Below are 16037 nucleotides of genomic sequence, written 5' to 3' on the forward strand. Positions count from 1 at the left end.
ATTTAGTTGAAATTTTGCACAGGGAGTAGAATTAGCATTGTAACTATGCGTGCCAAATTTGGTTGAAATTGGTTCAGATTTGGATATATCTCCCATATATAGCTTTCGCCCGATTTACACTCATACGACCATAGAGGCAAATTTTTAACTCCGATTTAGTTGAAATTTTGCACAGGGAGTAGAATTAGCATTGTAACTATGCGCGCCAAATTTGGTTGAAATCGGTTCAGATTTGGATATATCTCCCATATATATCTTTCGCCCGATTTACACTCATATGACCACAGAGGCCAATTTTTTGCTCCGATTTAGTTGAAATTTTGCACAGGGAGTAAAATTAGCATTGTAACTATGCGTGCCAAATTTGGTTGAAATTGGTTCAGATTTGGATATATCTCCCATATATAGCTTTCGCCCGATTTACACTCATACGACCATAGAGGCAAATTTTTAACTCCGATTTAGTTGAAATTTTGAACAGGGAGTAGAATTAGCATTGTAAGTATGCGCGCCAAATTTGGTTGAAATCGGTTCAGATTTGGATATATCTCCCATATATAGCTTTCCCCCGATTTACACTCATATGACCACAGAGGCCAATTTTTTGCTCCGATTTAGTTGAAATTTTGCACAGGGAGTAGAATTAGCATTGTAGCTATGCGTGCCAAATTTGGTTGAAATCGGTTCAGATTTGGATATATCTCCCATATATAGCTTTCCCCCGATTTACACTCATATGACCACAGAGGCCAATTTTTTGCTCCGATTTAGTTGAAATTTTGCACAGGGAGTAGAACTAGCATTGTAGCTATGCGTGCCAAATTTGGTTGAAATCGGTTCAGATTTAGATATAGCTCCCATATATTTGTTTTTCTGATTTCGACAAAAATGGTCAAAATACCAAAATTTTCCTTGTAAAATCGCCACTGCTTAGTCCAAAAGTTGTAAAAATGACTCTAATTTTCCTAATCCTCTAATACATATATATCGATCGATAAATCATAAATAAACTTTTGCGAAGTTTCCGTAAAATTGCTTCAGATTTAAATGTTTCACATATTTTTTTACTAATATTGTGTTCCACCCTAGTGCATTAGCCGACTTAAATTTTGAGTCTATAGATTTTGTAGAAATCTATCAAATTCTGTCCAGATCGAGTGATATTTAAATGTTTGTATTTGGTACAAACCTTTATATATAGCCCCCAAAACATTTGACGGATGTGATATGGTATCGAAAATTTAGATCTACAAAGTGGTGCAGGGTATAATATAGTCGGCCCCGTCCGAGTTTAGACTTTCCTTACTTGTTTTTTACTAACATTGTGTTCAGCCCTAGTACATTAGCCGACATAAATTTTAAGTCTATAGATTTTGTAGAAGTCTATCAAATTCTGTCCAGATCGAGTGATATTTAAATGTCTGTACTTGGGACAAACCTTTATATATAGCACCCAACACATTTGACGGATGTGATATGGTATCGAAAATTTAGATCTACAAAGTGGTGCAGGGTATAATATAGTCGGCCCCGCCCGACTTTAGTCTTTCCTTACTTGTTATTTATATTAATGTGTGGATAATATTGTAATTGATGTTGGTTTCAATACAAATCATTCACACTGTATACTTTATGGGTTGTGAGACCATCCTATGTTGCAATGCTAAAAGAATTAAATTCTTTATTTTACAAATTTTATTTGCTTGTTTATGTATAAAACATTCCTACAAATCTCCATCCAAGTACTTAAAAATAAACTTTTTAATACACCAAATTGCCATAAAATTCACGAAACAACAAAATCCATTAAACTTGGGTGGATAACAAAACGAAGATTTTAGAAACTCTAATTAACCTGCTGTGCTCATTAGATTTGCACAAAGTGCCATAAAATGGGATTCGAATGGGTTATATGTTACCAAAATTTTATAACAAAAATTTCGAAAATTAAAATGCTTCGCTTCTTTAGAAACCCTAAAACAAATTCGAAAGTGTGTGTTTGTGTGTGTCGGATGACATTAAACCATTGAACACCTATGCGTATGAGTGCTGCTACCACAATGGAATTAAGCAAACACACTCATACGCCCCACTGTACTCGAAGCTGAGTACAGAGACCATCTAATGTTGTGCTCGGTTCTCCGGCCTTTGTTTTTTTTTTGGGTTTGGTTTTATGTTTATGTTTAAAACAATTACGGTCTTGATTATATTCGACTGTAATACACCACATTATTTAATTGCCACATTGAAATTGAGTTTGCAGTTTTTTTGCTGATTTTTTCCATGTGGCTTACCATCATATTTTCCATCGGTCATAAAGTGGTAAACAAAATTTTTTTTAGGATTTTAGAAAATTCCCTTAAATTTGAGGCTATGTGTGTGTGAGAGTTTTTTTTTTATTTTTTTTTTGTTTTTTCTTTGGTTCATGGTAAATTATTTATTTATCTCTGTGGTTAAGTGTACTCATTTTACGTTGAAATAATTATTGTATTAGGTAGTGGAAAAAAATCTTTTCGTATTTTTAAGCAATATTCAATTCATATTGCTAGTACATTTATCATCTATGATGCGCAATTAAGACTTCAGTTCCACGAAGTTTATTTTACGTTCCTTTGTAGATGTAATGAAAAGTCCACATCCTCATCAGTTTCCTTATTGCATGATGGTTCGAAATCGTTTTTTTTTTGTTGGAAATAATTCTGCAACTTTTAAACGGATAAAGTATAAATATAAATTTTCCTTCATGTGAAAGATGTTTTTCTATAAGTTTGCAAGTATGAGGGCCCCATGGCCTGACCTGTAGGCCTTTAAAGTTGGTCACCTCGGGGGTATAAAATTTTTTTGTAGCTGTAAAATCCGCAATTATGAACCGATTTCGATGATTTTTTGGCAGGATAGAACTTATAAAATCCAAAAAAGTATATTTTTTTTAAATTGCGAGATATGGACACCACAATTTATTTTTTTTATACCCTCCACCATAGGATGGGGGGTATATTAACTTTGTCATTGCGTTTGTAATAGATCAAAATATTGCTCTCAGACCCCATAAAATATATATATATATATATATATATATATATATATATATATATATATATATATATATATATATATATATATATATATATATATATATATATATATATATATATATATATATATATATATATATATATATATATATATATATATATATATATATATATATATATATATATATATATATATATATATATATATATATATATATATATATATATATATATATATATATATATATATATATATATATATATATATATATATATATATATATATATATATATATATATATTCTGGGTCGTGGTAAAATTCTGAGTCGATCTAAGCATGTCCGATCCCCACATTTGGTTTATGGAGCCTCAAAGAGAAGCAAATTCCATACGATTGGTACATGATGTTGGTATATGGTATCTAATAACTATGCAAAAATTGGTCGAAATCGGTCCATAATTATATATACCCCCCATATAAACCCATCCCTAGATTTGACCTCCGGAGCCCCTTGGAAGAGCAAAATTCATCCGATTCGGGTGAAATTTGGTACATGGTGTTAGTATATGGTCTCTAAAAACCATGCAAAAATTGGTCCACATCGGTTCATAATTATATATAGCCCTCATATAAACCGATCCCTAGATTTGGCTTGCGGAGCCTCTACGAGAAGCAAATTTCATCCGATCCGGCTGAAATTTGGTACATGGTGTTACTATATCGTTTCTAACAACCATACACATCGGTCCATAATTATATATAAACCGATCCCCAGATTTGGCTTGCGGAGCCTCAAAGAAAAGCAAATCCCCAAATTTGGCTTTCGGAGCCTCTAAGAGCCAAAAATAATTTACCAAAATTTTATTGCCATAGAAAAATTTGCCAATATTTTATTTCTATAGAAAAATTTTATGTCAAATTTTTATGTCTTTAGGAAATTTGGTCAAAATATAATTTCTATACAAAATTTTGTCAAAAATTTATTTCTTGTTGTTGTTTTTTTATTTCAGCTTAAAACCATACATTGACTAAACTACAAGAGTAGCTTAACCAACAGAGGAAAAGAATGTTTGTCAAATTTATTTGGGCAAAGCCCTATAGACTGCAAGATGGTTGGATGGACGCACGTTTCGGAATTACCACATTCCTCATCAGCATCCTCTACTTGCAGCAAAACTATCAACCAATTATCAGAATAAATTCAGGCAGTTTATTAAACCCAACAAAAACCACACTTGAACCCTCCGAAAAAAGGTTTTACATTGATAGCCGGCTTATGCCGAAATAAACTCGAAACAAACATATCTCTTTTCCTATGCCACTGTCAAATCATCGATTTGAATTCACATGGCTGGGTTTATTTTGAGCGTGCCTCCTCTTCTTTTTCCATTTGTTTTGTTTTGTTATTGTTGGTTTTGTTCTTTAAGCATTGTTGTTGTTTTTTTATTTCAGCTTAAAACCATACATTGACTAAACTACAAGAGTAGCTTAACCAACAGAGGAAAAGAATGTTTGTCAAATTTATTTGGGCAAAGCCCTATAGACTGCAAGATGGTTGGATGGACGCACGTTTCGGAATTACCACATTCCTGGTTTTTGTTGGGTTTAATAAACTGCCTGAATTTATTCTGATAATTGGTTGATAGTTTTGCTGCAAGTAGAGGATGCTGATGAGGAATGTGGTAATTCCGAAACGTGCGTCCATCCAACCATCTTGCAGTCTATAGGGCTTTGCCCAAATAAATTTGACAAACATTCTTTTCCTCTGTTGGTTAAGCTACTCTTGTAGTTTAGTCAATGTATGGTTTTAAGCTGAAATAAAAAAACAACAACAATGCTTAAAGAACAAAACCAACAATAACAAAACAAAACAAATGGAAAAAAAAAATTTATTTCTATAGAAAATTTTGTCAAAATTTTGTCGAAATTTTATTTCTATAGAAAATTTTGTCATTTTATTACTATAGAAAATTTTGTCAACATTTTATTACTATAGAAAATTTTGTCAAAATTTTATTTCTATAAAAAATTTTGTCAAAATTTTATTTCTATAGAAATATTTGTCAAAATTTTATTACTATAGAAAATTTTGTCAAAATTTTATTTCTATTGAAAATTTTGTCAAAAATTTATTTCTATAGAAAATTTTGTCAAAATTTGTTTTCTTTAGGAAATTTTGTCAAAATATAATTTCTATACAAAATTTTGTAAAAAATTTATTTCTATAGAAAATTTTGTAAAAATTTTTTTCTATAGAAAATTTTGTCAGAATTTTATTTTTATAGAAAATTTTGTCAGAATTTTATTTCTATAGAAAATTTATGAAGCATTTCATAGTTGGAGAGGAATATTTTGCAATATTCCTCTCCAATAAACCGATCCCCAGATTTGGCTTGCGGAGCCTCTACGAGAAGCATATTTCATCCGATCCGGCTGAAATTTGGAACATGATGTTGGTATATAGTCTCTAACAACCCTGCAAAAATTGGTCCACATCAGTTCATAATTATATATTGCCCTCACATAAACCGATCCCCAGATTTGGCTTGCGGAGCCTCTAAGAGCCAAAAATAGTCTACCAAAATTTTATTGCCATAGAAAAAGAAAATTTTGTCAAAACTTTATTTCTATCGAAAATTTTGTCAAAATTTTAGGTCTTTAGGAAATTTTGTCAAAATATAATTTTATACAAAATTTTGTCAAAAATTTATTTCTAAAGCAAATTTTGTCTACATTTTTATACCCTTCACCACTACTGTGGTACAGGGTATAATAAGTTTGTGCATTTGTATGTAACGCCAAGAATGAAAAGTCTGAGACCCATCGTTTAGTATACAGATCGTCTTATAATTAAATTCTGAGTCGATTTAGCGATGTCCGTCTGTCTGTCTGTCTGGCTGTCTGTCTGTCCGTCTGTCTGTCTGTTCATGTATTTTTGTGCGCAAAGTACAGGTCGCAGTTTGAGTCCGATCGTCCTCAAATTTGGCATAGGGTCGTTTTTTGGGACAAAGACAATCGCTATTGATTTAGATTCAGATTTAGATATAGCTGCCATATATATTTATCCCCGATCTGGTCATAATTGGTGCGTTTATCAACCGATGTTCTTCAAATTCAGTATGTCCGAATATTTGATGAGTCTCGAAAAACTTACAAAATATCAGCTAAATCGTTTCAGATTTTGATATAGCTCCCATATATATCTTTCGTCCGATTTAGACTCATATGACCACAGAGGTCAAAGGTTACTACCGATTTTCGTGAAATTTTGCATAAAGAGTAGAATTGACATTGTACAAATGTTTGGTAAATTTTATTGAAATCGGTTAAGGTTTAGATATAGCTCCCATATATACCTCTCGTCCGATTTAGACTCATATGACCTCAGAGGCCAAAGTTTACTACCGATTTACGTGAAATTTTGCATAAAAAGTAGAATTGACATTCTACCAATGCTTAGTAAATTTGCTTGAAATCGGTTCAGATTTAGATATAGCTCCCATATATATCTTTCGTCCGATTTGCACATATATGGCCTCAAAAGCCAGAGTTTTGCCGTGGTTTAGTTGAAATTTTGCACAAGGAGTACGTTTAATAGTATCGATAAGCGTACCAAATTTGGTTGAAATCGGTTCAGATTTAGATATAGCTCCCATATATATCTTTCGCTCGATTTATACTCAAATGACCACGGGGGCCAAAGTTAAATTCCCATTTACGTGAAATTTTGCAGAGATAACAGAATTATTATTCTAACTATGCATGTCAAATTTAGTCGAAATCGGTTCAGATTATATATAGCTCCCGTTATATGTACACCAGAGTTGGGAATATATGGTAGACTATTTCATATTTTAGACCCATTTTCAATGGGATTTTCCTCCAATTGACTGCATAGTTTCCACGGAGAATATATTTAATATGATATTTAAGTGTGTCAAGTTTGATCAATTTTGGTTCAGAGTTAGATAAAGCCTCCATATATTCGTTTTTCCGGTTTATACAAATATGGCCAAAATTCCCACACTTTACACAAAATTCTGTGATAATTTCCCCATATCTTAGTCATATCCTACACACTGTAATGCCAGACATTCCACAGAACGGTTGAGTTTTAAATAAGGCTCCAAGTCGCCCGACTTGACCAAATAATATATCACAACCCACACTTGACCACATATCTGGGCAAGATCTAACCAATATCCTTGTAAAATCGTCACTGCTGAGTAGCAAAAATTGTAAATGTTACTCAAATTGTCCTATATCTCGAATACATAAGTATCGCCTGACAAATCGCAAATGCTCTTTTGTACAATTGCCTCAAAATTTCTCTCGCTTCATATTTCCCATATTTTTTTATTAACATTGTGCTTCATTCCAGGGGGTTAGCCGATTTCAATTTTAATTCTAGAGATTTTGTAGAAGTACAAAAAATTGTCTCCATTATAAGTATTTGTATCTGGAAATGCAAACCTTTATATAGCTCCCAGCAAATTTGAAGTAGTTGAGATGCTAACACAAATGTTGGTCTACATGGTGGTGAAGGGTATAATATAGTCGGCCCCGCCCGACTTTAGACTTTACTTACTTGTTTTTCTATAGAAAATTTTGTCAACATTTTTTTTCTACAGAAAATTTTGTCAAAATGTTATTTCTATTGAAAATTTATGAAGCATTTCATAGTTGGAGAGGAATATTTTGCAAAATCTTCCAAAACATCAAAAATTCTACCAATCTACTAAACAGTAAAAAATCTGCCATTTTCGGTAGACTCGTGTTCATAATTGTATATAGCCCCCATATGAAGCGACACCCATATTTCAATTCTGGCTCTATAATTACCGCACAAAAGTAAATATCGGTTCGTAATTATTTCTTACCTATATATACTTGTCAAGAACTGAATATATACGGATTTAATCGACCTTTCTTTTGTCTACTATATATCCCGCATGGACTAACTTACAATTTAGAAGATGATGTTAAGATGTTTTAAAATTCCTTGCCATCGGCCGCAACCCAAGTAATTCAATTGTGGATGACCGTCTTTCGTAGAAGTTTCTACGCAATCCATGGTGGAGGGTACATAAGAATCGGCCTGGCCGAACTTACATATATACTTGTTTTTTGCAAAATTTTAACAGTATTTCAAAGTCTGTTTCTGGCTGGATTCTTGTTTTCTTTTCTTAGCTGTATGTCCTGCAAAATTCCACGCATTTTAGAAGCAAACAATTATTTTCCTATGCTTTAGATTAAAAGTTGTAGACTCCAAAATTTGGAATTTCAAAAAACAAAAAAAAAAACAAAAAAACAACTTTTGACCAATTTTTTTGGAAATGGCACCAACATTCATTCTGTCGTAGCATTTTTATTCTAGACGTCTACCAAATGATTTTATACGTTGTAAGCCAATTAATTTTGTATGCAAAGCACCGATTGCAAAACCAATATATTTTCCAAAAAGCCACATATGTCGATTAACTAAAAATTTCAACATTATACCGGTATACAGCTGAGAAAAATACAAATTACAAAAAAATAGCGTTTTTTTTAACATATGTCCCCAATTTGGGTATTTTGGAGAAATTTGATACGAATTTTGATAAATTCCAAAAAAATTGTATGGAATAGTTTTTGAGAAATCCAGTTGTTTTTGGTTTTCCGCTCTTTTTTGACTAAACAAATAATATCTCGAGTTAGAAATGTCCGATTATATCGTTGTTAGTACTTAAATGAAAGGTATTACGATGACCTTTTCCACCGGAAAAGCACAACCCATTGGGAAAACGTCCGGTGTGTACGAACCAATCTTTATTCCGGCCAAAATGTATGGAAGGCACTTGTAACTTTAAGTCATTGGCGGGGAAATTTACTCGTTAGAACACGACTTGGTTTCATTCTAAAAGACACGTCCTGGGTCAAGTTAAAAGGAAAACCCCCTGGACAATTTGACAACATTTTCTATAGAAATAAAATTTTGACAAAATTTTCTATAAAAATAAAATTTTGACAAAATTTTCTATACAAATAAAATTTTGACAACAATTTCTATACAAACAAAAATTTTGACAAAATTTTCTATGAAAATAAAATATTGACAATATTTTCTATAGAAATAAAATTTTGACAAAATTTTCTATAGAAATAAAATTTTAACAAAATTTTCTATAGAAATAAAATTTTGACAAAATTTTCTATAGAAATAAAATTTTGACAAAATTTTCCATTGAAATAAAATTTTGACAAAATTTTCCATTGAAATAAAATTTTGACAAAATTTTCTATAGAAATAAAATTTTGACAAAATTTTCTATGGAAAATAAATTTTGACAAAATTTTCTATAGAAATAAAATTTTAAAAAATTTTCTATAGAAATAAAATTTTGACAAAATTTTCTATAGAAATAAAATTTTGACAAAATTTTCTATAGAAATAAAATTTTGACAAAATTTCCAATCAACTAAAATTTTGACAAAATTTTCAACAGAAATAAAATTTTGACAAAATTTTCTATAGAAATAAAATTTTGACAAAATTTTCTATGGAAATAAAATTTTGAAAAAAACTTTCTGTTGCAAAAAAATTTGACAAAGTTTTCTGTAGAAATAAAATTTTGACAACATTTTCTATAAAAATAAAATTTTGACAAAATTTTTTATGGAAATAATTTTAAATATAAAAATACAACTCAAAAAACAACAACATCTGTTTTTATTCACATGACCTCAAGCCGAACTAAGCAAATATAATTAAAAGTTTAAAGATCAACTAATTAAAACAACAAAATATACGGAAGGCACACCGCAATAATTTTCAAAATGAAACTTTACAAAAACATTAAACATAAATATAACACAGAAACGAAAAATATAATCAAACAATATTCCAAAAGTAACAGGCAAGCAGCATCCCTAAAGGCATCAACCACTTTTCTAATAAAATGCAAACAAGCAGGTATTATACCAAAATTCATCACTAATACAACAACACATACTTATAACATCTTCAATACTAACAACTTGCCGCCAAAATTCAAACGAGAATTAGAAAAGCATAACTATAACTTGCACACTAAAGTATTGAATCTCATCATACAATACAAACACATGCAAATACACAAAAATACAATAATGATTTCTAATGCTAAAGATAAACTAAGCAAAGTCATGAGCACGGATGACTACAACAAATTCATTGAGAGTGAAAATACTCTCAGAATATCACACAACTATAAAATTAAAACTACTCACATTAAAAAACTAAACGCATTAAAACAACAACAACAAGTAGAGCTTGGCATGAACAACAAAACAAGTTGGTTTGAGAACCTCACAAATAAAACCATACCAACTAATGTTAAATGGCTGCTTTCTCTAGGACCCAAGTTTTCTCTTCCGACAATAACATCTTCCTTTCCGTTGTTCAATGTTATAGCTGAAGGCGATGAGTGCATACAAACATTAGACAATAAAGAAGAACAAGAGAACGCGAGAGTACGTTTAGCTTCTCTTATAGATGACCACATACAAAAGACTAAACCAAATAAGAAAGAGAAATTTATACTTGACACAGTGGGGGAGACACGGAAATATCTAAAGGAAAATAAAGATTTACTTATTCTAACTGCTGATAAAGGGGGGAAAACCGTAGCGATGTATAAAGACGATTATGAAATAAAGATGAAAAATATTTTAAGAGATATTTGTACATATAGACGCTTAAAAAGAGATCCGACATCAACACTACAAACCAAAAATAACAAACTGGTGGAAAAATTATTCAGAATGAACATCATTGACACCAACGAAAAATGAAAATTGATATGTTAAACTGCTAACGCCCCTCGAATTTATGGACTTCCGAAGATACATAAGGAAGGAGTCCCTGTAAGACCTATATGTTCTTCAATAAATTCCCCCTCTTATGAACTATCAAAATATATTGTAAATCTTTTGAAAAATTTGACGAAAGATTCCAAATATAATGTAAAGGACGCAATTGAATTTAAGGATAAAACCAGTAATATTAAGATTGAGGACAATGAAACAATGATCTCGTTTGACGTAGTATCTCTTTTTCCAAGCATTCCAGTAAATTTGGCGATTAAGATTATAAAAGAAAAATGGGACGAAATAAAGGACTATACGAAGATATCGATGGATATTTTTATAGAAATGTTAACTTTTTGTATAAAGGACTCAAGATATTTTGTATATGATGACAAGGTGTATGAGCAACGTAAAGGAATGCCAATGGGATCACCAGCTTCACCTATTATCGCCGATATTGTAATGGAAGTACTCTTGGACTCAGTATTGGAAAAATTGACTATTAAACCAAAAATAATGACAAAATATGTAGATGATCTGTTCTGTATTTTGAATAAAAATGACGTTCAGGCCACTTTATCAGCTTTAAACGCCTTTGATAGACAAATTCAATTTACGATGGAAACAGAAGAGGACAACAAGTTACCATACTTAGATACCATAATTCTAAGGCACAGAAATGGAATAAAAATTAACTGGTATCAAAAGCCAACAGCCACAGGACGATTGATAAATTTCAACTCCAAACATCCTAGACGAGTTATAATGAATACGGCTACAAATTTTATAAGAAGAGTACACGATATCAGCGACAAAATATTTCATAAGGACAACAAAGATAAGATAAGGACCATATTGCGATTAAATGATTTCCCGAATAAGACGATTGACGACCTAATACAACATGTAAAAGAACAACAACATATCAAACATGACGAAATTGAACCCAAAATTTATAAACCCTTGACATATGTCCCCCAATTCTCGGAAAGATTCAAATCATCTAACATGCTAAATAAGGACAAATTTCAAATTGCACAAAGGACTCATAATACAGTAAATCAATTCTTCAGCAAGACAAAATCCAAAATTAAGAAAGAAGACAAGTCAAACGTAGTATATAAGATCAAATGCAATGGAAATGACTCTGATACTTGCCAAAAAGTATATATTGGTACAACGAAAACCAAATTAAAAACTAGACTCTCAGGGCATAAATCTGATCAGAAAGCCACTGATAAGCCCTTGGAGCAAAAGACGGCACTTGCAGCACATTGCACTTTAACAGGACACAAACCAAACTTTAAGGACGTAGATATTTTGACGCAAGAAACCAATTATAAAAGGAGATTTACTCTGGAGATGCTACATATTATAAATGTACCTGCAGAAAGACGAATGAATTTTAAGACTGATACGGACCATTGTGCACATATTTATAGAAATATTGTACAAAAATATAGAAAGACAGATTAGCTTTTAGTTGTAAATATACTCCCTTGTAAAGAAGTTCACTGTTCTTTAAATTTAAATGTAATTATCTGTGTTTTTCATGTAATGATATATTTTTTTTTTTTTGTTAATGTGTTAAATGTTTTCTCTTTTTGTTTAAAGTAATTTCCCTGAAGACGAGCATCGGAGATGTCTCGAAATATTGGCAAATTTTAAATATAAAAATACAACTCAAAAAACAACAACATCTGTTTTTATTCACATGACCTCAAGCCGAACTAAGCAAATATAAAGAAATAAAATTTTGACAAAATTTTCTATAGAAATAAAATGTTGACAAAATTTTCTATGGAAATAAAATATTGACAAAATTTTCTATGGAAATAAAATATTGACAAAATTTTCTATGGAAATAAAATTTTTAGAAAATTTTCTATGGAAATAAAATTTTGACAAAATTTTCTATGGAAATAAAATTGTGACAAAATTTTCTATAGAAATAAAATTTTGAAAAAAAAAACTTTCTATTGCAATAAAATTTGAAAAAATTCGTTATATAAATAAAATTTTGACAAAATTTTCTATAGAAATAAAAAATGACAAAATTTTCTATAGAAATAACATTTTGGCAAAATTTTCTATCTATGGAAATAAAATTTTGACAACATTTTCTATAGAAAGAAAATTTTTACAAAATTGTATATAGAAACAAATTTTTTTGTAGATTATTTTTGGCTTGTGGCATGGTTGTTAGTGGTCACACTATGGCATTGTACCAAATTTCAACCGAATCGGATGAATTTTGCTCCTCCAAGGGGCTCCGGAGGTCACATCTGAGAATCGGTTTATATGGGGGCTATTTACAATTATTAACCGATGTGGACCAATTTTTGCATGGTTGTTAGAGACCATATACCAACATCATGTACCACATTTCAGGCTGATCGTATGAAATTTGCTTCTCTTTGAGGCTCCACAAGCCAAATCTGGGGGTCCGTTTATATGGGGCCTATACGTAAAAATGGGCCAATATGGCCTATTTGCAATATCATCTGACGTATATCAATAACAATTACTTATATCAAGTTTCAAGTTAATAGCTTATTTCGTTCGGAAGTTAGCATGATTTCTACAGACGGGCGGACTGACATGCTCAGATCGACTCAGAATTTCACCACGACCCAGAATATATATACTTTACGTGGTCTTAGAACAATATTTTGATGTGTTACAAATGGAATGCCAAAGTCAATATACCCGCCATCCTGTGGTAGAAGGTATAATAAAACCCATTCTTTAGTTCAATTATACTAGTACATTATTTTGAATATGAGCAATTATTGAATTTTAATATATATTTTTAAATAAATCAAAAACATTTAATTATCCATCATATAATTGTATGTCTCATTTTTTTTTTCTTTTTTGCATTTCTTTTTCTAGATTAAATTACAAATTTTGGCACAAGCAAAAATAAGCTAAAAACACACATACTCACACCAAACCACTAGCACGAATGCTAAATTAATACGAGCTCTTCGAATAAACGAAGACCAAAAACCATTTACACCTACATATAAAGATAAATAAATCGCACTTAAAACCCAGAGCAACAGCTGTATCAACATTCGTCGTCTAAAGCACCATTATCCCTGAAAATTGAAAGCACAAAGTTCGGTTCATTGAAAGTCGACCAGACAGAAAACCAAAACAACGACAAAAGCTGCCTAGGCACTTCCCACATTTAGTGTACCATTGGCATTTCTCGTTCTCATTCTCTCTGGCACTACTACACACTTGGATTGAGAGCATAATCATTCACCCGCACCAGTTGTAGTGTTGTCCTCCAATACAGTCCGTCACAGTCATCATCGTTATCATCAGCATTAGCTACAGTAGTGCTGCCGCTAGTAGTGGTGCTGCTATAACGTCATCACATAACCACTAGACCATAGAACTGAATCGAAAAACAACAAAAAACACAAAAACAAAATGAAACATTACCGCCACCATAATCAAATTGTCCCATCAGCAGCTTCAGTATGCTCGATACTGGTGGTGGCATTGGCCTCATTGTCAATGCTGCCACATTTCGTATATGGCACAACAGAAGTACAAGAGACACCATTGGCTTTACCCGTTGGCGAACAAACACAACCGACAACAGCATCACAGGGTGAGATCTGGGAAGAAGATGATCATGAGATTTTAATACGCAACGAGCGTGGCACCAAGAACGATGGTAAGTACGAATCATCATCATCACCGTCTAACCATTCACCGATAATTTCTTTCTTGGCTCTAGAGCGTGGAATTAATTGCTTGCTTCTACAGCCTCCCCTCTATGTGAGATGGAAAAATTGAAGTACCCTTAAAAAGAAGTGCTGGCTGTATGCCCCAGGGGCTTCAACTAAGCATAAAGAGAGCGAGACTAACAAACAGTCTTTATGACAGGGTCACTTAATGATTACAGCTTAAAGCGCCTTTAACCGCCAATATGATGGAAACCAGAGTTTCGCTTAAAAAAAAAAAAAAAAAAAAAAAAAACAATAAAATAAAATAAATATTGGATTATAAAAATAGGGTAGGGGTATATTAATACCGGTGAGCTATGATGGTTGTCATGACTGGATAGCACGGTTGCCACAGTTTGGTAGAGTTCTACCAAAAATGGTTGACAAAATTTTCTATAAAAATAAAATTTTGAAAAAAACTTTTCTATTGACAAAATTTTCTATAGAAATTAAATTTTAACATAAATTTTTATAGAAATAAAATATTGACAAAATTTTCTATAGAAATAAAATTTTGACAAAATTTTTGTAGAGATATAAAATTTTGACAAATTCTTCTTTAGGAATAAAATTTTGACAAAATTTTCTATAAAAATAAAATTTTGAAAAAATTTCTTATGGAAATAAAATTTTGAAAAAATTTTCTATAGAAATAAAATTTTGAAAAAATTTTCTATAGAAATAAAATTTTGAAAAAAACCTTTCTATTGCAATAAAATTTGACAAAATTCGCTATAGAAATAAAATTTTTACCAAAATTTTCTATAGAAATAAAATATTGACACAATTTTCTATAGAAATAAAATTTTGAAAAAACTTTTCTATTGCAATAAAATTTGACAAAATTTGCTATACAAATAAAACTTTGACAAAATTTTCTATAGAAATAAAATATTGACAACATTTTCTATAGAAATAAAATTTTGACAAAAATTTCTTTAGAAATAAAATTTTGATAAAAATTTCTTTGGAAAAAAATATTTGACAAAATTCGCTATAGAAATAAAATTTTGACAAAATTTTCTATAGAAGGAAAATTTTGACAAGGTTAGGTAAGGTTGAAGAGAGGAGTCGGATTTCTCCGTCTCATGTCATATGACATACACCTAAGCCGGAAATCGGCTTTTTGTGCGATCTAGTTAATAATTATAACCCCATGCCTATTTTAAGAATTCTGTGCTTTCGACAGACAAAGTTTTCTATAGAAATAAAATTTTGACAAAATTTTCTATAGAGATAAAATTTTGACAAAATTTTCTATAGAAGTAAAATTTTGACAAAATTTTTGTAGAAATATAAAAATTTGACAAAATTTTCTATAAAAATAAAATGTTGACAAAATTTTCTATAGAAATAAAATTTTGACAAAATTTTCTATAGAAATAGAGTTTTGGCATAATTTCCAATCAACTAAAATTTTGACAA

At 30.9% G+C, this 16037-nt stretch overlaps 2 protein-coding genes across 7 annotated transcripts in view; both read left to right on the plus strand.

Moving 5' to 3' along the window:
- The window catches only part of miple1 (midkine and pleiotrophin 1), a 138151-nt gene that overhangs the window by 66985 nt on the left and 55129 nt on the right, over nucleotides 1-16037 (plus strand). For all 6 annotated transcript variants that reach the window (XM_075304667.1, XM_075304665.1, XM_075304662.1 and 3 more), the window contains one exon: nucleotides 13762-14560. In XM_075304667.1, coding sequence (XP_075160782.1) covers nucleotides 14311-14560 — 250 coding nt within the window. In that variant the 5' untranslated portion in view covers nucleotides 13762-14310. The remainder of the gene's footprint in view (nucleotides 1-13761; nucleotides 14561-16037) is intronic.
- Nucleotides 9856-14266, plus strand: LOC142235913 (uncharacterized). Its single transcript, XM_075307161.1, has 5 exons — nucleotides 9856-10237; nucleotides 10472-10803; nucleotides 10903-11349; nucleotides 11437-11661; nucleotides 14156-14266. Exons 1-5 carry the CDS (start codon nucleotides 9856-9858, stop codon nucleotides 14264-14266), a joined length of 1497 nt encoding a protein of 498 aa, XP_075163276.1.

The sequence above is a fragment of the Haematobia irritans genome, chromosome 4 (assembly GCF_050003625.1).
Source record: "Haematobia irritans isolate KBUSLIRL chromosome 4, ASM5000362v1, whole genome shotgun sequence".
Taxonomy (NCBI): domain Eukaryota; kingdom Metazoa; phylum Arthropoda; class Insecta; order Diptera; family Muscidae; genus Haematobia; species Haematobia irritans.